At 42.9% G+C, this 25,770-nt stretch overlaps 1 protein-coding gene and 1 long non-coding RNA gene across 4 annotated transcripts in view; one reads left to right on the forward strand and one right to left on the reverse strand.

The window, feature by feature from the left end:
• Positions 1–4,744, forward strand: part of LOC109268061 (uncharacterized) — a 12,961-nt gene extending 8,217 nt beyond the window's left edge. The window contains exon 2 of the long non-coding RNA XR_002080443.2: positions 4,366–4,744. This is a non-coding gene — a long non-coding RNA (uncharacterized LOC109268061). The remainder of the gene's footprint in view (positions 1–4,365) is intronic.
• An 11,451-nt stretch (positions 4,745–16,195) lies between these two features.
• SLC26A4 (solute carrier family 26 member 4) overlaps positions 16,196–25,770 on the reverse strand; it is a 53,933-nt gene continuing 44,358 nt past the window's right edge. For all 3 annotated transcript variants that reach the window (XM_019451175.2, XM_019451176.2, XM_019451177.2), the window contains exons 18-21: positions 25,320–25,374; positions 24,076–24,221; positions 21,526–21,609; positions 16,196–19,320 (exon numbers count right to left, since the gene is read on the reverse strand). In XM_019451175.2, coding sequence (XP_019306720.1) covers positions 19,297–19,320; positions 21,526–21,609; positions 24,076–24,221; positions 25,320–25,374 — 309 coding nt within the window. In that variant the 3' untranslated portion in view covers positions 16,196–19,296. The remainder of the gene's footprint in view (positions 19,321–21,525; positions 21,610–24,075; positions 24,222–25,319; positions 25,375–25,770) is intronic.

Genomic DNA, 25,770 nt, shown 5'->3' on the forward strand with positions numbered 1-25,770 from the left:
AAGACAAATATCATATTATTTCAATCATATGTGGAATTTAAGAAAAAAAAACAGATGAACAAGGGGAAGAGAAGGAAAAATAAGACAAAAACAGAGAGGGAAGCAAACCATAAAACTCTTAATACAGAGAACCAACTGAGGGTTGCTAGAGGGGCGGTGGGTGGAGCGATTAAATAGGTGATGGGCATTAAGGAAGACACTTGTGATGAGCACTGGGTGTTCTATGTAAGTGATGAATCACTAATTCTACTCCTGAAGCCATTATTACACTATATGTTAACTAACTGGGATTTAAATTTAAAAAAAAAATTTTTTTTAAGTCTTCATTTGATCCAAATTCAGAGGGGAACAGGTATAAAAGATATTGGGGAAATTTCAATATGACTTGGCTGAAAGATGACATAAGGGAATTATTTTCTTAAGTGTAATAATGATGTTTTGGTTAGGAGATGTATGCTGACAGGGATAGGATACCATGATGTCCACAAGTTACTTTGAAAAGAAGTATGTAGCTAGGTAGGCATGTAGACGTATAGATATGGCAAATGTGGTAATTAATGAATCTAAGCAGTGATATACTGTTGTGTTCTTTCAACTTTTCTGGTGTTTAAAATACTATATAATGAAAAGTTAGAAAAAAATGAGACAGACTCATTTGCAATAAAAACAAATGTAAGCAATAAAAGCAATTAAAATAATATCTGGTGTTAGGGACTGAATGTTTGTATTCCCCACCCCAGATTCAAATGTTGAAGCTCTAACCCCCCAGTGTGTTGGTGTTTGGAGGTAAAGCCTTTGGGAGGTGATTAGGTTAGATGAGGTCATGAGAGTGGGGCCCTTATGATGGGATCAGTATCCTTACAAGAAGAGTCCCCAGAGAGTGTGTTCCTTCCCTCGTCACACACACACCAGTGAAAGGCGACGTGAGCCCACAGTGAGAGGGAAGCCAGGAAGAGGGCTCTCACCAGGGCCTGACCATGCTGGCATGCTGATCTCAGACTTCCAGACCAGTGAGGAAATAAATTTCTGTTGTTTAAGCCAGCCAGTCTGCCGTATTTTGTTACGGCAGCCCCAGCTGACGAGTGTAGATTTAGGTATCAGGACGTGGGTGCTGCTGTAACAGATACCTAAACGGGCAGAAGTGGCTTTGGCAGCTTTAGAAGAACTTTGAAGTGCACAGTAGACACATGGACGCTAAGGGCAGTTCTGGTGAGGTCGCAGACAAATGAACGTGTTATTGGAGGAATATGTTTACAGGAGAAAAGGCAATCCTTTGTAAAGTGACAGTTTGGCTAGACTGTGGTTGGGTGTTTCGTAGAAGGTGGAACTTGCAAGTGATGAGACCGGGTATTTAGCTCAGGAGATCCCCAAGCAGCTATGAAAGGAGCAGCTCACTTCTTCCTGACTGCTCCTAGTGACGTGCAAAATGAGAGAGATGGAGTCGTTAGGCAAAAGGGAACCGGAAAAGGAAGATTTGGGAAGCTCTCAGCCTGTCCGTGTTGCGTAAAATGAGAACTGGTTTTGAAGTGATCACTAAAGGTGCGGCTGAACAGCCGTTAGATACAGATCATCGGTACAACAGTTCATGGACTTAGCCGTCTCAACAGAAGCCACACGTAGAGATGGGATTGTACCAGCAGAGGCTCTGCTGGCGTGAGCGGAAGGGAAGGGAGAAGACAAGATGGAATGAGGGGTGGCTGTCGGGCTTCTTGGATTTACAGCACGAGACCATGGAGCCATTTGGCCATGGATGTGTGTGCTGTCCTTCAAGAACAGGGAAGAAGGACCGCACGGGATTTCAGAGATCATTAAGGCTGCTACTCCACAGGCAAGGCCTCGTTTTCAAAGGGCGGGACCACTCAGCAGTGCTGCATGGACAGTGCAGTCACGGAGAGCCACGTGGGCAGGGCTGCTCCATGGGGGGGGGGGGGGGGGGCGGTGATACGGTGGCACTGCCACCTCAGTGGACCTGGAGGGCGGGCAGAGCATTAAGCCAAAGTCGATTATTCTCCAGCTTTCTTTTTTTTTTTTTAATTTTTTTTTTTTTTTAACACTTATTTTTGAGACAGAGAGAGACAGAGCATGAACACGGGAGGGTCAGAGAGAGAGGGAGACACAGAATCTGAAACAGGCTCCAGGCTCTGAGCGGTCAGCACAGAGCCCAACGCAGGGCTCGAACTCACCGACCATGAGATCATGACCTGAGCCGAAGTCGGCCGCTTAACCAACTGAGCCACCCAGGCGCCCGGATTATTCTCCAGCTTTAAGAGCTAATGGAGTTTGCCTGGCTAAGTTTTGGGCTTGCTTGAGACCCATCACCCCTTCCTTCTCTCCTGTTTCTCCCTCTGGAAATGGGAATGTCTGTCCTCTGCCTGTCCCCCATTGTGTTTTGGAAGTGCGTGACTTGTCTGGTTTCCCATGTTCACAGCCAGAGGGGAGTATCACCTCAGGATGAATCCTATCTAGAGGCTCACGCCTACCTGATCTAGATGATATTTGGATGCAACTCTGGGCTTTAGACTTCAGAGCTGACAGAATGAGGCAGGACTTGAGAGTTGTTGGGATGGAATAAATGTATTTTGCATGTGACAAGGATGTGGATTTTGGTGGTCCAGTGGCAGAATGTTATGGACTGAATATCTGTGCCCTCTTCAAAGTCATACTGAACTCCTATCCTCCAGTGCGATGGTGTTTGGAGGTGGGGCCTTTGAAGGGTAGTTAGGATTAGATTGAGGTCCTGCGGGTAGGGCCCTGGTGATGGGATTAGTACCCTTATATGAAGAGACAGCAGAGAACTTGCTCTCTTTCTCTCCTGGTACATGCACTCAGGAAAGGCTCTGTGAGCCGGAAAGAGAGCTCTCACCGGAACCCAACCAACCTGCACCCAGTTCTCGGACCTCTAGTGTCCAGAACTGTGAGGAGATGAATTCTGCTGTGTAAGCCATAGTATTTTATCATGGCAGCCCCAGCTGACTAAGACATCTGGGAATGACCTAACTTTTCCAAGTTACACAGAAAAGCCCTGACAGCACCATAAGGTCCGCTCCACAGAAAAAGTCCTCATGAGTGCATCGGACTTCTCACTGAGATGCTAGAGAGTGATACACTCTTCCCTTGTCAGGAATAAAGACACCAGGTTGTCAGCGTCTGAGCTTTCTGATTTGATGTGTGGGGAGGGAGACTATCCATCATTCTTCACCCTACTTTAGTTGTCCCACTTGCTGTGAATATTTGCTTCTCTCTCATGATGAAAGGCAATAAAAATGATGGCTTGGTCTGCCTGCATCGTGGACACCAGAGGAATTTAGGACACAGAAGAATGAATCCTGTCTGCCCAGTGGCCCATGCGGGACGTTTCTTTGGCCCCTTCTTAATGCCTCAAGGGACAACTGAGCTACTTCCTTGGAATGTGTTAGTACCTAACAAAGTACTACGTACCTAAGTCTTCAGCCACCTCCTAGGTGCTACCCCACACCGTCAACATCACCTCCCGATATATACACACATTGTACTGAAATCTCTCATTAATAGAATTTACTCGGCGTTTTGGCTCAATTGTTAAGGGCTTGGACTCGGGAATTGTAGCTCTGCCATTTACTTCCTGAGAGGCAACTCTCAAGTTTTCCTTGTCTCAGTTTCTGTATTTTGCAAAATGGGAATCGTTGTTCCCTCCTCTTAGTTTTGTTTTGGAGATTAAATGAGCCGATGAATTTAAATAGATTAGCATCACCTCTAACACCATGCCTAACAAATAATAGAAAACTTACCGAGAGTGTTTGGGCTTCCCGGGTGGCTCAGTTAAGCTTCTGACTCTTGATCTCAGCTCAGGTCTTGATGTCAGGATTGTGAGTTCAAGCCCTGCATTGGGCTCTGCACCGGATGTGGAGCCCTACATTCAAAAAACAAAAAACAAAAACAAAACAAAACTTGGTGTTAGCCACCTTCATCTTCATCACTACCTTCGCCAGGTAGATAAAAATCCGAGACTCTAAGCTGTTTAGGAGATGATGTCCACTAGGTGGCACCAACCACAGGTAAATAAAATCTCCCACATAACACTATTTCGTAAATTCGGAAGTCCCGTGAGGAGACCAATAAAACTGTAGTGGTGATAAGGCTATGCACATATATAGATGTAAATGCAGTTTGGCCCCCAAACTAAGTGTTTGACTCATAATAATGTCCTGAAGCAATTGTCTAAAACCAGTACAAGTCAAATCGTTTTGGTTTGATTCCCTGACTGCAGGAGATTCTGATGCTGGGGATCAGCAGAGAAACTTTGAAAAACCCTCCTATTCTGTTTCCAGGTACAGCGGAGTGACGCTTGGTCAGGTTTAGGTAACAACTGGGGCTTTTGTTTTGCAGACGTCTGTTCCTCCAGCTCTTGTTCTCCTGAGGTGGCATGATCGGAGGACCCTGCGGAAGGCCAGAGACTTTGCGCTGTGGGAGGGACCTTCTGCAAGGACAGAGAAGGGAAACGACAGAAATGACATGGGGACAGAAACTTGGTTGGAAGTACGGAAGTGTTCAAATGGGGTTTTAGCAGATTTTTCTATGTGATAAGGAATATCAGTAGTGCTTTTGCAATGAGATTTGCTTTTCTGACATCTGAGAAAATGACCTCAAGGTACAGCAAGAACAAAATGGCCTGGACATTTGAGTTACAACACTTTTTTACTTTCTTGTCATTCTTTTCTGTTATCCCTAAGCCTTCAAATAAAATGTTTCAGATTTCTTAGTTATATTTTGGGGAAAAAAGGGAGAGGTTTGTCCATCTTTGGAATTTTTAGACCAGTTGGAACTGAGCTACAGAAGTAGGGTGCTAAGAGTTTGTGAGATGTGAGGGCACTCCATGAGGATCCTCACCTGTACTCAGAGACAGCAGATAAAAGCCTGGAATCCCTACAGTTCCACGGGATGCAAGAGTTTGTCAATTGGGTATCAAAGAGCAGGACAATCCCAGACAACTGGCCATGGTAATACACTAGGCCGGTGGAAAACCTCGGGGCTGCAGGTGGATCCAGAACAGGGAGGAGTTGACAGATGACGCATAAGTGGGCAGAAGTGAAGAGGGTCTGTAAACAAATGTGGAACCAAATTAAATTGGGGAAGAGGGCAAGTTGAAAAGAGCAGTTTGGAAAGGTCACGCTTCAGCTCTTTGTGTTCGGAAAGATGATAGAGGCCACTGGCGGGCCCCCAACCCGTCCTTCGTTTCTGTCCCAGGGGAAAGGGAATTCCTGGTTCTATACATGCCAGATCTCCTCTTGTCCACACACCATCAGCTGTCATTTCTAAGCCCCCTCAGTTCTTTCTTTGCTGGCTCTGTTCTCTACATATACAAAAGATGTTAAAGTCTCTACCTTTTTTTAAATTTTTTTTTTAACATTTATTTTTTGAGACAGAGCCAGACAGAGCATGAATGGGGGAGGGTCAGAGAGAGAGGGAGACAGGATCCGAAACAGGCTCCAGGCTCTGAACTGTCAGCACAGAGCCTGACACGGGGCTCAAAGCCACGGACCGCGAGATCATGACCTGAGCCGAAGTCGGACGCTTAACCGACTGAGCCACCCAGGCGCCCCATTAAAGTCTCTACCTTTTAAAACAAAACAAAAACTCTTGTTTTACTGTCTTGTTTTCTTCCCTTTGCTGCCAGCCTCTAGAAAGAGCAGTCTCCCCGGTTCCACTTACTGTTCCTTCCCTGCACTGTGGCCATTTTGCCAACACCTGACTGCAAATGCTCCCTCTGAGATTATCAGTGAACTTCATGTCAAAATCACCGGGGAGTTTTCAGCCTGAATCTAACTAAGCTATCCACAATACTTGCAACTTTGTTTATTTATTGTATAAATAATGAAATAATGTATGTTATATAATTATACATATTATAGCATAAATAAAATAATTTATGTAAGATTGTGTAAATACAACTTCAGTAATTATTGAGCACCTACTATGTGTTTGGCACCATTCTAGGCCCTGTGATGTACAGATAGACGAGGTCCTGTCTCAAGGGGGTACCCAGGTTGTAACATCATAGTTGTCTGTCCCGGGGCCATGTCGAGGGGGATGGTGAGCCCATGACTTTGAGGTGCCAAACTTTGACTAACTCCTCTGCTTGCTTCACAATCTGAATTTCAGACTGCTTGCTCAAATGTTATTTTCATCATATCGACAACTCTCTTATCAAGACACTATCATACAATTGGTGAAAATGTGATACTTTGGAAGGAAATAACCACCACTTAGGCTTGCCAATCCACATCCCTTCCCCCAGCTAAGCTTTCCTATATCTTCCAGTAGCTTGCTTTGTGTTGGGGCTGGGGACTCACAGTATACATTATACATCTAATTAATAATTAGAATTGTAAATGCTGTAGCATTGCTTGGCCTTTTCTAAGATCAAGTGTTGAATTGTAAATGCTGCGAAGGAAACAGCAGGGCAGTGTGACGTGAAGCGCTGCTATAATCTGAATGTTCATGTCCCCCCCCCCCCCAAATTCATATGTTGAAATCCTAACCCCCAAGGTGATGGTGTTAGGAGATGGGACCTTTGGGAGGCGAGAAGGTCTGAGGGCAGAGCCCTCACGAATAGGAATAGTGCCCTTAATACAAGACCCCACAAAGATCCCTTGCCCCCGTCCACCATGTAAACACACAATGAAAAGCCACTAAAGCACGTTAAGTGCTAACAGCTCTAATTCAACGGAGAGACAGGAGTGGAGATACGGAAGGGGTAGGGATCCATCGCCCTGGTCGGAGGATTTTGCTCTGACAAGTTCAGAAGAAAGACACGTACCCTTTCAAGCCCTTTCCCCTTAGGTGTAACAACGTCACTCTTGATTCTTCCCTTCTGCGGTTGTTTCTTGTCTCCTTTTCAGACCCCTCTTTAATTTTGGTCGGCGGCAGGGTTCTGTCCACAACTGTCTGAATTGTCCTCTGCATCCTCCTTAGATCATCTTCTCCCCAACCACACCAGCCTAGACCCCTGTCCTGGACTTCCCACTCTCAGACCCAAATATACATAGATATTTTTTAAATCTCCCAAACTCTTTTTCGTTTGTTTATTTTTGTTTCTTTTGAGAGGGAGATACAGAGCAAGCAGGGAGGGGCAGAGAGAGAGGGAGACAGAATCCCAAGCAGGCTCTGCCCCATTAGCACAGAGCCGATGCGGGGCTCAAACTCATGAACCATGAGATCATGACCTGAGCAGGAATCAAGAGCCAGACATCCCACTGAGTGAGCCACCCAGGCGCCCCAAAATCTCCCCAAATTCCATCCCTAGCCCAGATCTGTCCTCTGACATTTTCTTTTAGCTGCTTATTTGACACCCACTTGGATAGAGGCATCTTGAATTTAATGTGTCCAATATTGGAATTTTTCAGTCATCCCTACACACACACACAAACACACACACACACACACACACACAACACAGCACTGACAGGGAGGGAGGGGGAACGTGCTCATTGATGGCCCATGTTTCGACTCTCTTCATAACCTGTACCCCATTCCTTTTTTTTAAAGTAATGTCTACACCCACAATAGGGCTCAAACTCATGACCCCGAGATCAAGACTCACATGCTCTACCAACTGAGCCAGCCAGGAGCCCCTTTTTTAATGTACCCCATTCTTTGATACAAACTTTGGAAGTTTTTTCATTCTTTTTTTTTTATTTTTTAATGTTTATTTTTGACGGAGAGAGAGAGAGAGAGAGAGAGAGAGAGAGAGAGCATGAGCGGGGGAGGGGCAGAGAGAGAGAGGGAGACGCAGAATCGGAAACAGGCTCCAGGCTCTGAGCTGTCAGCACAGAGCCCGGCGCGGGGCTCGAACTCACAGAGTGCAAGATCATGACCTAAGCTGAGGTCAGACGCTCAACCAACTGAGCCACCCAGGTGCCCCAGAAGTTTTTTCATTCTTATGTAAAGTATCATAGTGACAGCACTTGTGCTTTACCAATAAGTATACTTCTAGCTCTCCTTGCTTTCCTAGACATTTGGGAGAATTATATTTATCCATCTCTTTGAAGGGAGACTGGGTGATGGCAGTTACTCTGGCCACCAGAATATGAGGGGAAATTACACATCTCGCATGTGGGTGGAAATATTTAGGAACAGGTGCACAATTTCTCTTTGCTGTTTTTCTTTCTCTTTTTCTTTTTTTTTTTTTTTCCCCTTTCTTTGTCCCAAAGTTATCATGTGTTGAGATACAGATCCCTAAGATCAAAGCAGCCTGGAATGCTGAGCCATCACGTGCAGGAAAATTGCCCAGAGAGTCATTTGGACCTGTAGCAAACTTGGAGCAAGGAAAAAAACAAAAACGAAAACAAAAAAATCTCTGTTATATAAGTCACCGAGTTTTTTTGCTGTTTTAAGTTCTGAGGTGTGTGCATGTTGTGTGTGTTGTTTAGGTTACGGCTGGATAATCGAACTTATCCTGATGATATAAAGGCTACGCAAATGCATGTTGCAGACAAATCTCTTCCAGCCCCTGCTTCCAATTCGCTAACCACCCCTAAGCCTCTCCTAATAGAAATTCTGCAACTGTCCGTGCCCCCAAACTGTCCCTCTTCACCTCTCTCCAATATCATTTATCATCACCATCCACTTAGTTGCAGGGATTATCTTAATGCCTCCCCCTTCTTCACTCCCACAGTCTGATCACCGAGTTTCTTGAAGTGTGTCTGAAATTTATTCTGGACATCTGCAGTAGCCTTCCTGTTCCTGCTCCCGGTCTTGGGATATATATGATACTGTCAAACTCGGAAGTTAATAAAAGGTCTGCAGTAAAACTGCCTCACACCCTTGTCCCTCAGCCACCTAGTTTCTCTGCCTATCGGTAACCCGAATGACCAGATCCTTGTGGATCCCTTCAGATATAGCTGCACATAGAAACAAGTCAATATATCTCTCAGAGTAATCTTCCGGAAACACAAAACTGACCATCCCCCAGTTTAAAACCTTTAAGTGCTTTCCCATTACAGCTTCTTGAAGGCTTAGGACCCTACATTAGCAGTCCTCTCAGTCCTGCTGACCTCTCAATTCCAGACAGCCATCTTCTCTGTTGAAATCATTCCCGCCTCTGGACTCTTAGGCTGTTCCTCTGCTGGGATGGTTTCCCCACAGATCCACACACACTCATTCTTTCCTTACACGTTACTCCTCAGGGAGTGCACAGCCTTCCCACCCCTGTTCTTCTCCATTGCAGAAGTCCCTCCATTTGTTGCCTCCAAGCTTCTACCACAAGTAGTCACCATATATTTGACACCATATGTTTACTTGTGTATTGACCCTCTCTCCGTGAGGGGAGAAATTGCGTCTGTTCTGTTTGGTTCACCATCACTATCTACCAGCTTCTAGTTCTGTGCACATCACAACATAGGTGCACAGTAAATACTTGATGAATGCATGAATGAATGCGTGAATGGATGAATAAGGAACTAATGGGAAGACTAGTGTCCTGATAAAAAGGCAAATGAAACCAAAAAAAGAAACTACCCTCAACTACTTAAGTAGGCAGATTTGGTCTCCGTCTTGTTTCTTCCCCAACTATAGACTTTAGATTTTTATCCTGAGCTTCCTCACTGTATGGTTGGCTGTGTCTCTGGTTAGGCCAACCTCCCAATACGGAAAAGAGAAGGTAAGGGAGAGAAGAGCAAAAAAACATCACTCCCAAAGGGTCAGAGCCTCGAGCTTTCTGGGAAGAAGTGGCAGCAGGCACAGAGCGCTTTGCCAGACCTTGTATTTTGTCAGGGACGTTTAATAAGTGGTTTAAACAGAAATATGAAGCCAACACTTCTCCCTTTGTTTTAGAGACCAGAAGTTCTTTTTTTTTTTTTTTCCTTTTTAACAAGCGAGCAACGCCAGAAAAGACAGTGACTCCCACACAGAAACGGCAACACGTTTGTAAGGAACATTGACTCCACAGTCTCCAATCAGTATCCGCTTCTGCCTTAAACGTTTTAATATGGCACATGTTTTCCTAATCATAAAAGTAATGAGGCATGACTTTTATGATTACATTTAGTCATTATTGATAACAGAATGCTCGAGTTGCCTTCAGGATAAACGAGAGAACTAAAAATCACATCCCTGAACAAGCTTTTTAAGTCACAAAAGCTAATTAATGCGTCTGCTTTCATCTGTTACTCTCTCCTTGGAAACTAAACAACAAAGCTGCATTCACCTCTACTTTAATTTCACCTTCGGAATTTATCTCTAGGTGTCCAGGTCAGCTGATTGGATTAGCTAGGTAATGTGACCCAGCCATTTGGCCTTTATCTCTTACCAGAGCAGAGGATAAAAATCCAAGCTCCTTAATGTGCTATACAAGGCCCCTCATAACCGGGCCCAGTTCCCCGCCCCACCCCACCCTCACTGCCCACCGCTTCCTTCCCTTACGTTTAGTGGAGAAAGGTCACAGGCTCACGGGCATGTTCTGATGGTGCAGATGTCTCGTGTGCACTTGAACACTTCTGTGCCGGGGTATAGAGGAACGCTCAGGCCTCCTTTTATGTATGGCACAGAGTCGAGGGAATGCGTTCCAGGATTCTGCTGCGCGAGACTCACCACCCATTGACTGATGAGTGAGGAAGTGAATTCACCTGGAATGGATGGGGTTGGCTGCTTTGATCAACACGCAGGGCTCAGAACCCGTCTTCAGCTATGTGACAGTGCCACCTAGTTCACAGGCGTTCTGAAGAGAGCTGCAGTGAACCCAGCGCATCTCCCACAGATTCATGTGTTGAAACCATAATCCCAAAGTGATGGTATTTGGAAGTGGGCCTTTGGGAGATAATTAAGCCAGGAGAGTGGGGGCCTCACCATGGGATCAGCGTCCTTACAAGAAGAGGCCAGAGAGCTAGCCGGGTGAGGACAGAGCAAGATGGCAACCCTCTGTAAACCAGGAAGAGGGCGCTCACCGAAAACCTGCCCATGCTGGCTCGCTGATCTCAGACTTCCAGCTTCCAGAACTCTGAGAAATCCATGTTTGTTGTTTAAGCCACCCAGCGTATGGCAGCCTGCACAAAGACAAGCCGTACCTGGTCTCCCTCCCGAAGAGTCAGTCCCCACCAACTTGTCGCACTGGTTGGTCAGGGATTTGTACCATTCTTTGACATCTAAAGCTGACCTGCAGATGCTCCTGCTGTGAGGTGTAGACTTCCATGACTGGGGGCGGTAATGAGTAAAAATGAAAAAAAAAAATGCAAACAAATTCTAAAATAGAATATGAGGGGGCCAACTTCTCTGGGCTGTGGGAAGTGCAATTATCAGAGATACCCCTTCTAAAGAAGGATTCAGGGGGCGCCTGGGTGGCTCAGTCGGTTAAGTGTCTGACTTCGGCTCAGGTCGAGATCTCACCGTTCATGGGTTGAGCCCCGGGTGAGGCTCTGTGCTGACAGCTCGGAGCCTGGAGCCTGCTTTGGATTCTGTGTCTCCCTCTCTCTCTCTCTCTCTCTCTCTCTCTCTGCCCCTTCCCCACTCAGGTTTTGTCTCTCACTCTCTCAAAAATGAACATTAAAAAATAAATAAAATAAAAAATAATAAAATAAAACAATGACTCAGGATGCTCTTGTTCCGCCTTAAGTCTGAGGGTGGTGTAACGTGAAGAGGTGTATCTGCGATTGGAGTGCTTTCTAAAATGGGCCCTCAGAAGGGGTCTTGTCCTGAAGATACAGTTAAACATCTCAATAGTGATGGTGGTTACATGAAACTATACAGGGGATAAAGTTGCATAGAGGTACACGCACACACACACACACACACACACACACACACAAATGAGTATGTATAACTGGTGGAATGTGAATAAACTCTATGGTTTGTCCCAGTGTCAATGTCATGAGTTTTATATTATACTTACTATATTTAGGCAAGATGTGAACACTGGGGGAGGCTGGGTGAAGGGTACACGGGAACCTGGCCACACATTTACTTGCAAATTCGTGTGAATCTATAATTATTTCAAAAAGTGTTTTGTTTGGGTTTGGTTTTTTTGTTTTTTGTTTTTGTTTTTTTTTTTGTTTTTGTTTCTTTGTTTGTTTGAGTTGGGCAGGGGGTACTCAGAACACTGGAGCACTTGATCTAAAACAGTGCATTGCGGATGGCCTTTAAGCTAGATCCGATGCAGAGGCAGTTCCTGTGTGTCCAGGCCCAAAGGTGTCCCTGAAGAAAAGGATGAAGTGGGCAGATTCAAAATGAGTATGGAGTCTAGGAGGGCCTTCCGCTCCTGGAACCTCTGTGTGCGTCCACGTGAATACCCAGCCCCTTTTCTGGGGACCTGGAGGGTGAGCGGGCAAATGGGGAGGGGAGCTGTGGTGGGCCCCAGAAATAGGCCTGCAAGCCCAGGAAACTCTGAACAGCTGCACACTAATCCGACTGCCGGTCCCAAACCATACTGGCCTTGTTCAGCACCACCGCAGCTGAATTCAGCCTTCCAACAGTGTCGATCAGGCACCTGCTGTGCACCTGGCACTCTTCACTCCTTGCCTCACGCCATATACAAAAATCCAACTCCAGATATAGTGTCCATCTAAATGTAAGAAGTCAAAGGTTTTATTGGAAAATATAGGAAAATATTTTCATTATCTTAGGCACAGAGTTCCTAAGCTATATTCAAAAAAAAAAAAAAGTTCACTATTAAGGGGGAAAAATGATAAGTTGAACTACATTAAAATTAAAAAGGCATATTGGAGCATCTGGGTGGCTCAGTCGGTTAACTGTCCGACTTCAGCTCAGGTCATGATCTCACGGTTCATGAGTTCAAGCCCCACATCCGACTCTGTGCTGACAGCTCAGAGCCTGGAGCCTGCTTCAGATTCTGTGTCTCCCCCTCTCTCTCTCTCTGCCCCTCCCCTGCTTGTGCTCTGTCTCTGTCTCTCTCAAAAATAAACATGTAAAAAAAATTCTTTTTAATTAAAAGGCACGATTAAGAATGAAAAGCCGATCCACAGAATACATTGTGGGGCCGCAAGCGAATTGTCAAGAAGGAATTCTTGAGGCGTTTTCAGTGCAAAAAGGTGTTTTTATCGTAGCACAGGGACAGGGCCTGTGGGCAGAAAGAGCTGCACTGGGATTGTGAGGAGTGACTGATTATATACCTTAGTTAGTGGGGGTTAGGGATAGTGTAAGCCACTAAGGAATTTGGAAGCAAGGCTTCCAGGACCTTAAGGGGCTAGCTGCTGTTAAGATAAGGTTATTTAATACTGCCTAGTAAGTCACTAGTCAAGAGACCCTTCAAATGTGTACCAGTGGGCCATGTATTTGAAGGATGATTGCTAACATATCTTGGTGGGGGGAGGGTTTACAGTTATCAGAGGGAAGTCACACCAGAGCAAAGCTAGAGTGGTAAAACATTAAAGAAAGTCCTTGAGGGAGCTGTAGGGATACTCGAATCTGCATGCTTCAGGAATCCTGCCTGGAGACTATGAGCCACAGCAAAGTCCAGCTTTGTCCTTTATGCTCCCATCAAATGGAATAAGATATATGCACTACATATTTCTGCCTGCTAGGAAGAACGAGTTTCCTCCGCCCTTCCAGATCCTTCCAGCTGGACTAAGAATCGAATCGATGCAAGACAAATCATTAACTTCGTACATACAGGGAGTCCACACAGACACGGAGAGGCAAAAAGAGGTACCTATGACATTCCGAACTAAGGAGAACTGGGTAGGGGGTCTGGTGCTTCAAGGGGACAGAATACAATTCACAGGAAGATGAAAAAGAGTAAATGTTTGTGAAGTGTTTGCGGGGCCACAGAAACAATGGGACATACAGTTGATCAAACAGCTGCTAAGTTTCTCACTGTCTACCCTACCTAGTTCATATCATAATACAATTATCCCTGGTGATACCTCTCTTCCTAGAGTAGGTCTTCTATCTCAATTCTTTTTGGGCTGTTGTGGGGCAGGTAAAGGAGCTTCTCCCGAATCTTCTGGGTTTTGATTGCTTTTAACTCAAAGATAATCTTCATGCCAAAGTGGCCCATTCTGAAGCGGCCTGCCCTTGGCCCCTACACAACAAAGAGTTTGTGTTCTAGGTGTGCTGTTTCAAAGGGGCACATGCACCCCAATGTTTACAGCAGCTCTAGCGACAATAGCCAAAGTATGGAAAGAGCCCAATGTCCATTGACAGATGAATGGATAAAAAAGGTGTGGTATACACACACACACACACACACACACACACACACACACAATGGAATATTACTCAGCAACCAAAAAGAATGAAATCTTGCCATTTGCAACAGCATGGATGGAACTCGAGGGTATTATGCTACACGAAATTAGAGAAAGACAAACATCGTATGACTTCACTCATGTGGAATTTAAGATACAAAACAGGGGCGCCTGGGTGGCGCAGTCGGTTAAGCGTCCGACTTCAGCCAGGTCACGATCTCGCGGTCCGTGAGTTCGAGCCCCGCGTCAGGCTCTGGGCTGATGGCTCGGAGCCTGGAGCCTGTTTCCGATTCTGTGTCTCCCTCTCTCTCTGCCCCTCCCCCGTTCATGCTCTGTCTCTCTCTGTCCCAAAAATAAATAAAAAATGTTGAAAAAAAAAAATTAAAAAAAAAAAAAAAGATACAAAACAGATGAACATAGGGAAGGGAAGCAAATATATATATATATATAAACAAAGAGGGGGACAAAGCATAAGAGACTCTTAAATACAGAGAACAAACAGGGTTGCTGGAGGGGTTGTGGTTGGGGGGCTGGACTAAATGGGCAAGGGGCATTAAGAAAGATATTTGTTGGGATGAGCACTGGGTGTTATACATAGGGGATGAATCACTGGAATCTTCTCCTGAAATCATTATTGCACTATATGCTAACTAACTTGGATGTAAATTAAAAAATAAATAAGTAAATAAAATTTTAAAAAAAGAAAGGATTTGTATCCTCCCTATGTAAACTCTTACAAGGCCATTCGAAAAAGGCAGATGATTGAAAAGAGAAATTGGCAAAGGGCTTGGGCTGATGATTCACAAAAGGGGATATTTAAATAATAATAAACATCTGAGAAGGCATTCAACTTCTTTAGTCATCAGCAACATGCAAATGTGGAGAAGACACAAACCAAGTGTTGAGAAAAGCATGTGGCAACTGGAACTCTTAATGTCCCGGCTGATACAAGCATGCATTGGTGCAAGGCTTTGGGAAACAGTCTGCTGTAGATGTTAGATGAGTCCACTGCAGTATCTACTGAAGCAAAACATGCATACACGGCCCCGCCACCCCATCCCCCGGCATATACTTCACTGAATTGTGCGTGCATGTTCACACACACACACACAAAAATGAACGAGAATATCTATCAGAGCCAAAAAATGATGACACACACGTCCACAAACAGTAGGATGGATAAATAAGTGGTAGTAAATTCAGACAACAGAACACAGCAGTGAGAATGAATGAATGATTGCTATACGCAGTGACATGGATGAATCGCTCGTAATGTCGAATAGGGGGAGACACAAAAGAGAAGGGGAAAAAAAGAAATCAGCTTGTTTGATTCCTTGTTTGATTTGCTTGAAGTTCAAAAAACAAGTTGTAGAGGCCGCTTTTAGGCAAACAGGTTTGAGCAGTAATAGAATGCAGAGAGGGCCACAGCGACTACCTGGCTGAACAGACAGGACAATCGGGTGACCCACTCGGAAATACCCTTAATTCCTAACTGACCAGTGGACTACTTACAACCAGGCACAGGTACCAAAAAAGGGAAAGTTCCATAAGTCAGCATACTTTGTCATCTTCCCCCTTTCAAAACACCCCCCACCCACTCCCTCCTTGCAGCCTCCCCCCTGCTGTCCTGCCCACCACTCCCTTGTGGTGTATTCCATAAACTTCTATTTCCTTTGGGCTGCCTTGGGTGAATCCTTTCAGTGCTCAGGCCGCAGGCTGAGCATGATTGTCACCTGACATTTGGGGGCCCCCCATCCAATCGGACAGACACCACACAAGTGTTAGTAGTTAGCCCTTCGGGCAGTTACTGGGAAGGGGCATGAGAGGGTTTCTGGGCTGCTGGTTATGGACCTAGATGGTGATTATACCCGTGTCCTTGCTTTGTGAAAATTCCAAGGGGTACATTATACTTTGTATCCTTTTGATACATATGTTGTAGAAACGTGAAAAGTTTGCTTAAAATAATCAACATTGCACAAAATAAGAATCACTTGGGTAAGAATTACAAGAATTAACTGAGGTTATTTATAACATTGTTTATTGCATTGGTAAGTCTTTCCTAAAAGACACTGCACATAAATAGAACTGGAGCTATAAAGAATACATCAAAATGAGGGGTGATAAAAGTAATGGCAAACTTAAAAGGTAGCATTTTTATAAGATGTAATAGTTTTGTTCAGAAAGGACACATCGGAGTAGTTTCAAAGGCAACTTTACATTTAATAAAAAATATGTGCAAATATTTCCAAATGTACACAATTTGATTTTTTTATTTGTTATAGACATTCACATACAACACTGGAATCTTATCCTATAGGTTAAAAAAAAAAAACATAACAAAAGACAACCTTAATTTCAAGTAAAATTTTCATTGACAACACAAATTTAAAAGTATGGTTACTATTCACAACATGCACAGAAAAGACAGCATCCCTAGAGTGTCCTTGGGAAACAAGTCAGATAGACTGTGGTCTTACAAGTGGGACCCAAGATTTTACAAAACTCTAGCCTTATCGTAAAATTTAAGTTTGGTATGTCCTTCAACTAATGAGCAAAAGGGCAGTGCATATTTCCTCAATTGAACAGAGACATTCATCCATTTTTTGCAAGACTGTTATATTCAATCTTATAAGATTTGTCACTTTTATAGGCAGGTATTGATGTGGAAATGAGATAATATTATAATCCTGTTTAGGGTATTCCCAAAAGAGACATCATTCTAAATCAGTGGAGGACAGTACAACCCATGAGCGTGAAAGAATATTGCAACATCCCAATCCATTACAACTCACTTGAATTCCAATACACAGAAGCAGAACGTGTGGGAGTTAGGGGAGATGATGGGGTCACCTTTAGGTAACCAGTGTGGTGTGATCACTGAAAATAATTCTTCCGAAGTAGATAACTTGTTTCTGATTGTATTTAAGAAGAAAAACGGGGAGAAGACATACTGCCTTTGAAGAGCCAAACACATTTGAGAATTTCACACGTTTTGTGCCAGAGGTACAATGTAACTCTCAACCAGGCAAAACACCGTCTCAGTTGGGGACCTGACTATTTCTTTTCCCCTCAAATTTAAGTACAACTTCATTCATTCCAGTGTGAAATGTATGGTAATAGTCTTTGGGACTAAAGCCTATGTATTATATATAATACCTAGAAAATTGTTGGCACTCAGAAAAGATTAAAAATAAAAGATGCAAAATGTTCTGGTTTAAAATACGGATTTTTACGAACCTATGTATTTTCTGGATGTCTGGGTGGCTCAATCAGTTAAGTGTCCGACTCTTGGTTTCGGCTCAGGTCATGATCTCACGGTTTCGTGAGTTCGAGCCCCACATTGGGCTTTGTGCTGACAGAGCAGAGCCTGCTTGGGATTCTCTCTCTCCCTCTCTCTTTGCCCCTCCCTCACTGGCTCTCACACACTCTCTCTCCCTCTCTCTCAAAAATAAATATATAAACTTTTAAAAAAACTATATATTTTCTATGTATATAGTCCAAACAAGTTTTTTTTCTTTTGATATTGAGCTCATTTAGAATGTTCCATCTTTAAAAACTCATTTAAAATTTGTTTTATATTTATTTATTTTTGAGAGACAGAGTAAGACAAAGTGAGACTGGGGGAGGGGCAGAGAGAGAGGGAGACACAGGATTGGAAACAGGCTCCAGGCTCTGAGCTGTCAGCACAGAGCCTGACGCGGGGCTCGAACCCACAGACTGTGAGATCAGACCTGAGCTGAAGTCGGACGCTCAACCGACTGAGCCACCCAGGCGCCCCTTTAAAAACTCATTTTAAACATAGATTTATAATCAGGCTGTTCACTTTTTATTTATTTATTTTTGTTTGTGTTTGGAAAAGTGGTCAGAATTCTGTTAAAGATCACTTGCTTTACATCTTGCTAAAATTTTAGAGAAAAATATCAACTCAGTCTTATAAATGTATCAAAATTAGGGTTTTTTTTGTTCAAAATAACACAATTTTTGCATTAGATTTTAAGTAGAACATACCTCTATAGACCTGTACACAGTGATCATTTCTATAAACTCAGGTAAATTAAAGCTGCATGTTTAAGCTAGAGATAATCTGTCATACATTGTATTTGATCTTAACTGTGATCCATGATTATTATCATATCAAATATGATTTCTACAAGCCACAATAATCTCATTGCTTCACTTCTCTGAATCAGTGTTTCTAAAAATAGATCAGCCTGTTTCTGAAACTTTTATTATTATTTTTTTTAATGTTTATTTATTCTTGAGACAAAGACAGAGCGTGAGCGGGGGAGGGGCAGAGAGCGAGGGAGACACAGAATCCGAAGCAGGCTCCAGGCTCTGAGCTGTCAGCACAGAGCCCGACACAGGGCTCAAACCCACGAACTGTGAGATCATGACCTGAGCCGAAGTCAGATGCTTAGCCGACTGAGCCACCCAGGCACCCCTAAAATAGATCAGCCTGTTTCTGAACCTTTTAAGTGACCCTTTTTTTAAAAATCTGGTCACATATAATAACACTGATTATTGAGTACTAAATTTGCGTTTTAAAAACTTTGTTGATGTATTCACTAAAAGTGGTTTTTGAAGACCTTTATTGACGAATGCATTAATGATTAAACTTCTTCATTTATTCAGTGCCACCATACACTGTGATCGATGCAGCTCATGGGAATCGAGGTCAGTCAGAAATTGATTTTTTCTTAGGATAATCCTTCCCGACTCACCTGCCCACAGAGACTGTTGGGGCACACTTACCCCTACTAAACAGGGGTACACCAGTCCCCACTAGAGCACTGTTAGCAAATCTGATATGAAGGAACAGCAGCGTAACATCAGCAGATCCTGGACATTGCTAAATCACCTGGATAATCTTCACCGTTTTGCGCATTGTAGAGGTAAGCTATTTACTTTATAAATCAAGCCTTAAAAATAAATCTTAGTCGTTCTCTTTCATTGGCTAAGAAGTTAAAAAAAAATAGACTTTTTAAAAAAAAATCGAATGGAAAGAGAATGAGTGTCTCAAGTCCAAAGAAATAGTCCATGCAGAAAACGTTTGCATAGAATTACGTTGGTGGGTAAATTCTGCCTTGCAGTCCCGGCTTATAGCAACCTCCTGAGCCCACTTTCAGGAAGCAAGGCTACGCATAGCCTGTGGAAACAAAGGGGAAATGAAACGTTCATACAAATGAATTCTCCTTTGGTCTACATTATCTCTGTGTTTTACAAACAGGATTTCATAGTTTGGGTTACTCACATCTACTCATCCTAGGTGTCCATGGGGTAAAAACTTAATTTTGTACCTCATTACTCTCCACTTGGATTTCTTTAGAAACAGTAAGTACTGTTTATTGAGCACTTACTATGTACAAGAGACTAGTATTCCTTTGCATGCATCCTTTAATTTGTACAACTCTGTTATACTGTTTCTATTTCACATGAAGGAACTAAAATGAAGACTCGGCAAGTAATTTTCCCTGGGCTACACAGCCGGTGAGTAGCAGATTTGGGACTAGCACACAAATCTGTCTCGTTCTAAAGCTCATACTTTTAAAACCACTCCACTGTACTCCTTTGCTAGCTACAGGTACCCTACCTGAATCCATTACCTGAATAAAGATGCCATTAGTTTATAGGGCAATCCAAAAAAACTTCTGTAATGTGGCAACTTCCTAACTTCCAATTTTGATGAGTGTTTACTCCACTAAGTCAGCCTTATAACCATAATCACAAACTGCTAAAGCCGGAAGTACTTCTAAGCTCAAGAATGACATCCCCAGGCACCTGGGTGGCTCAGTCAGTTAAGCATCTGACTTGATTTCAGCCAAGGTCTTGATCTCAGGTCATGAGTTCAAGCCCCATGTTGGGCTAAGAATGACATTCTTAGACTCACTAAGCTGGTGGACTAAGGAGGTAGGACCTCTGATTTTCACCCTAGCAATGTATTTTCTCCACAAAAATCTCCGCCTGTCCTCCACACTACCTGATTTTACCATAGGGGTTCGAATGTTGAGAACAACATGTTTATCAAGATCTGGAATAAGGCAGAGAAGGCAAGCTGATCAGATTTGCATATGACGCCAGTAGGATGGAGAGATCGTATGCAGGTGAGGAGTTCAGAATTCGAAACTGTATCCACAAACTAGAACCAACAAGATGTAGTCTGGCAAAAATATGTGTAACCCTGCTTTAGGGTCAAAACTCAATTACATAAATATAAATGGGGAGTCTAGCTGGGCCATAGTTTGTGTAAAATGCCCAAGTTTGTTGTTGGCCCCTTGCTCAATAGTAGCCAAGATTTTGATGTGGCTGCAATGAAAATAAACACATTTTAAAGTCACAGTAATAGACATATCTTGACAAGATCAAGGTAGATTGTGGTTGCATAATCTCCATGCTGACCTGACTCCATCTGGGATCTTATGTCCCCTTTTTGACTAGAGAAGCATTGACAAATTTTGTGCCTGAGGAATAAAGGGAACTGGAGGAATCTAGCCTGAAGTAGAATCTGATGGAACATGAGAGCTACCGTCAAATATATAAGGGCTGTTCAGTGGGAGGGTTTGTGTTGCTACAGAAGGCAGATCTCAGTCCACTGGGTAGTTACTAAAGAAAGGCTGCATCTAGTTTTGTAAGCAAAACTAACACTTGGAGACATCCAACCATGTAACAAACTCCCTTGAAAAGCTACCAGTTGCCAATATCTGGAAATGTTCACACAAAAGCTAAGTCAACATCCTTGGGGATGGACTAGGAGAGATCTCTGCACAGGGCTAGTATGTGGATGTCTTGATATTCCAAGACATCTTTCAACCTTAAAGTTTCTATGCTCTTCCTTTGTGGGCCCCATCTTACTTGATGGTGGAACCATAGAGTTCAGTCAGATACTACACTTCGGTCAAGGTTCTTAGGAAGAGTCTGATGTCCCAAGAGCATGAGAAATACATGGCATCAGTCTTGAATGGAGTGTCCTCTTTACCATTGTCAGTCAGATAAAGAAAGGGTCCTGTGCCTCACATACTTCTCTTGAAGCTTATGAAACTCCCTGGCCTCAGGTAGGAAAGGAAGAGGATGTATGGGGAGGCTTAGGTAGAAAACCAGGACCAGTGTGCTGGCTGCTTCTAGTCACTGATCATGCCTACATACCTGGGGCAAAGGGTCCCTAAGTACTTAATGCCCCCAAGGGATAATTCTTGTTTTCCACCATTTTCCCCTTTCTATGAAGCCATCCTTCTGGTATTTTTTCTTAATTATTTTCCCTGAATTGTTTTAATCAGACGTAGTCACTATTTGTGTTATTCTGTTGATTCAAGATTTAATCCAAATTATTTTCTTTGAAAGAAACTAATGACCATACCTCATCCTGGACATCAAGTTCTTCTTCAATCAGCTCTGCTTCCATTAATTCAAGAGGATCTTTACAGTCTTGGATGAGCGTAATCTTGACCAAGAGAACAGAGAATATTTATTGGAACGATAATGACATCAGCCCATCTGCCCACATGATACCCCACAGAAAATTATCTGAGGCTTTGCTGGTGTTTCTCATCTATGATCTACATACCACAAAATCCTTCACAGCTTTCTGTTCTTCTGCATTTCCCACCTTAGAATTTTTCCCCATACTATTTTTTCACATTCAAGTGTGAACTGGCACCGTTCTCCACTGTCTCACCTCCTTTTCAGCTCTCTTCTCCAACCTCTGAAGTGTGTACCTCTTAAGAGTCACCCTGTCTGCCTAAATGACTCAGGACTCAGTCGTGTTTTTCTTTCAATGGCTGAGCTGAGAGCACTTAGTACACCCTCGAGTATACAGCGAATGCCCAGCGGAGGGCTTGTGACTGATGACAATGAACAGTCCCCCGCTGAACTGGATGGAGATTTTACTGGAGGTGGAAGACCAGAGTGTATGGACCCAGTTGGTTTTGGGGGAAAGTTCTGCTTTTTAGCAGTAACGTGCAATTTAACCTTCCACACAGAGGAAACCAATAGCAATTTGGGCTTTGTTTTATGTGTGAAGAAGGCTATTTCTAAAGCAACTCCAAACGCGTACCCAGGCAAGAGTGATGTTTCAAAGTGCTTTTCAGCTACTTTCCACCTCAGACATAAATAACCCAATTCTCTTTGCTCGTGCAGAAATGCATCAGGGACTTGTTGTCCTCTGTTGCGGATGGTCATGACATAATGGGAAAGTTAGAGGCTGGGTGTAACCACAAGTTGAGGCTATCCTGGGATAATCCCTGTGATGGTCAAATAAAGGGACAGGGAGAGGGTCATATCACTGCATCCGCAATCTCCATAATATGCAAGTTACACTTCCTGAAGGAAAGGAAAGTACCACAGGCAAGAATTTATCATCATTTGCTAGACATCTACCACATATGGGACTTTGTGCTAGACACTGAAGTCACATAGAAGTAGAAGGTTCCTGGTATAATGGGTCACCAGTAGCGCTCATCCTCCTATCCAGTGACCTGGTAGATGTATGATAGAAGCACTCATTTATATGCAGTCTAACATTTGTTCAGGGTCAAAAAATCCATCTCAGCCACTCTCAGTGCCTCCCTGATGGCAGACAAGATGGAGTCTACCCCTGGGAGGGGCATGCTTGGTTAGTGGTTTCTGTGATACTCCTGGCCTGAGAGCTTGAATCAGAAGTAGGGTATAAACAAATAACAAAATAACCATTTTCAGGTTGAGAAAGAATTTGACACCTCAGGTCTAGATACTTTTAAGTGAGGTGCTTTTTTTGTTTTGTTTTGTTTGTTTGTTTTTTAGATGTTTTGGATGATCCTGCTTTGGTTTTGTTACCTGTGAGTTAGAGGATTTTAAGTTAGAAAGTAGAGGAAAGTTTATGAGTTTTCTAAGATGAGCATCTTGCATGTAGCTTGCTTTCCTTTTCTTCTTTTTTTTTTTTTTTTTTTTTGAGATTTGTGATTTTACTACCTTTTTTTTTTTTTTTTTTTTTTTTTTTTGTATGTAAGATCCATACCTTGGTATTTAGTGCTAATATCCACCCCCCACCCCCCAGCATTAAGAGGCCTCTCCACTAACAAAAGCTAAAAAAAATAATGCACTATTGTTTTCTAAGCTAGTTTTACTTCAAACATTAACTTCCAATATACAATAAAAACTTGCTCATCTGAATTTTAGAAAAGAAGGAAGCAATTAAAAATATAGTACATTGTGTCATTGGAATAATTACTATTGTTGCTATTTTATAAGTGTTTGTTTTAATTTTTCAAATTCACTGTCAGAGGGTCCATAAGAGAAGAGGTTCTTGGGCCAGGCCCAGTGACTCAGCCTAGTGACCCAGCCTGGAATGCTTGGCTGTCCGGGGTATGTGTCAGGATAGTTGACAAAATAAGGAAGCTCATGGGAAACCAGGGTCTATTCTATTTTCTGGGAAATTATTAACTCTGGGCTGACTCATGACTTTTCTTTTTTTCTTTTTCAAAGATCACTTATGACCTAAAGGATTCTATTTAAAGACATTTATCACTGAGGTTTTCCAGACGGCTGAAAATTTAAATTATATATACAATTGTGCATTTGTATACCCATATCACAGAAAATCCAAGATTCGCCACCTATATTCTAAAAAGACATTATTACAGTGAATGCCTACTTTTATTAGTAAGCTCACACGTTGTAAAATAAGTATGCACCAGGTACTACCAGGTGCTTTCCTATAAACTATCTTATTTAGTCATCCTATTAACCCCGTGAGGTAAATGTTTTTACTCCCATTTTACTGATGAAAAAACTGAGACCCTGAGAAATCAGGCAGATGGCCCCAAATCCTACTAGACTGTGATTCAAGTGTCGATTTGTGAAAATCTTTTGCTCTTTACAGAAATCCTCATAGTTTAGGAAAGATACTTATGTAGAAAGCTTAAATGTTTACCGTTTCTAAAATGGAATCTTGAACCTCTTGGGATTTAACCTGGTTCTGTAGATGGAGGACAGCATCATGGACCGTCAAAAAGAATATGTCCTTTCTAATGTTATCATTAAAGAAACCACATTTCTCCAGTTTTTCTATCATATGATCTTCAAAAGAAAGAGATGACGTTCAGTCTCTAGCAAAACAACACATGTTCGTAACATCAACCAATACTAAATTTTGTCAGCCGCTCCTTTTCATTTTGTTCCCCTCATTTTCAAAATGTGACCCTGCTCTAAACTGACTGAGTTTCTTTTCCAGAAGCACAGGGAATGGTTATGCCATAACTGGTTGTGGGAGACAGCCTCGACTCACAAGCACGTGGTTTTGCCAGGGTACCCGTCCTCAGGCTGCCATGATGAGCCTGGCTGTTAATGACTCACAGCTGTGCCATTCTCTGAAGAACTTTCCTTGGTCACTGGTTTACACCCCAACCTTGGGTGGCCTACAGCCTTTTACTGACTGATATGAGGGTAAAAATGCTGGCCCCCTTACCTCAAGGAAGGGTAAACTTCTGATGCTTTTCCTGCTTTGTGTTCCTTTCAAACTCAGGCTAAGGTAGACTTCTAAAACAATGTCTTTGTCTAGCCTCTTTCCCTGCCCTATGCTGCCTCCAGCAGTCCTGCATGAATTTCTCATGTATACTCTCAATAAGTCACTTGCCCAAGAATCTTTATCTCAGGGCCTATTTCTAGAGAACTCAGTCTGAGCACTAGCATTTTCCTATACACATACACTCGTACATAGAGAGACACAGACTCAGACCCTAGAGGAGCCTCTGCTTCTAAAGAACCTAAGTCATCCCCATGGTAAATTCTCTCCATTGGCCCTGTACTGTTATCAGGACATACATTTCCACGGATTACCAGCTCTACTGCACAGATTGGAAGTAATATTTTTCCAGATTTCAAAAAGGCCCTCCGAGTAATTGCATAATGGGTAGAGTTTTTGTTTGTGGCACTGAAAAATTTTGGAAATTGATAGCTGTAATGGCTGTGCAACACTGTGACTGTACTTAGTGCCACTGACTTAATTGTCCACATGAGCATGACCAAAATGGCAAATTTTATGCTATACATCTTTTACCACAATAAAAAATAGTTTGAAAAAAAGGCTCTTTGGACATCATGTACCCATACTCCCAAGGTAGAAGAAAGGGCTCAGCAGAAAGTCTTATAGGTAGATATGTTTGTGCATGCATTTACCTTGAAGCGATGCAAAGTACACATTTACATCAATTCTTTGAAATTCTTTGACAATCTAAAAATTTAAAAAAGAATTTGTAACAATGAGTGACTTCATCTGCCCATAATTCAGTAGCATTCAATTACTCGTTCAGGAGAAACTTGAACACTTTCATGGTTAATCAGGACTTTAAGGAAAGTTGATTACTGGAGGAAAGTTCATTATTAGAAAACCACAGAAGTTTTCAACCTACAGTGATGGTATGATTAGGGATGAAAAGACCATCTCAAGAGGTGGTAAATCCAGTGCACATCAGCACAGGGCTCAACAGCACAGAGGCGATTAAAGAATGTTTGCGGAAGAAAGGAAAGAGGGGCATACAGGAAGCTTCCTAACATAGTCCCTGCTGATTAGAGACAAGAGCATACATTTGTATCTTGCAATGGAAGATACAGGCGTATGGATATGTGG

The sequence above is a fragment of the Panthera pardus genome, unplaced genomic scaffold (assembly GCF_024362965.1).
Source record: "Panthera pardus isolate Hobbes unplaced genomic scaffold, ASM2436296v1 HiC_scaffold_8, whole genome shotgun sequence".
Lineage (NCBI taxonomy): Eukaryota > Metazoa > Chordata > Mammalia > Carnivora > Felidae > Panthera > Panthera pardus.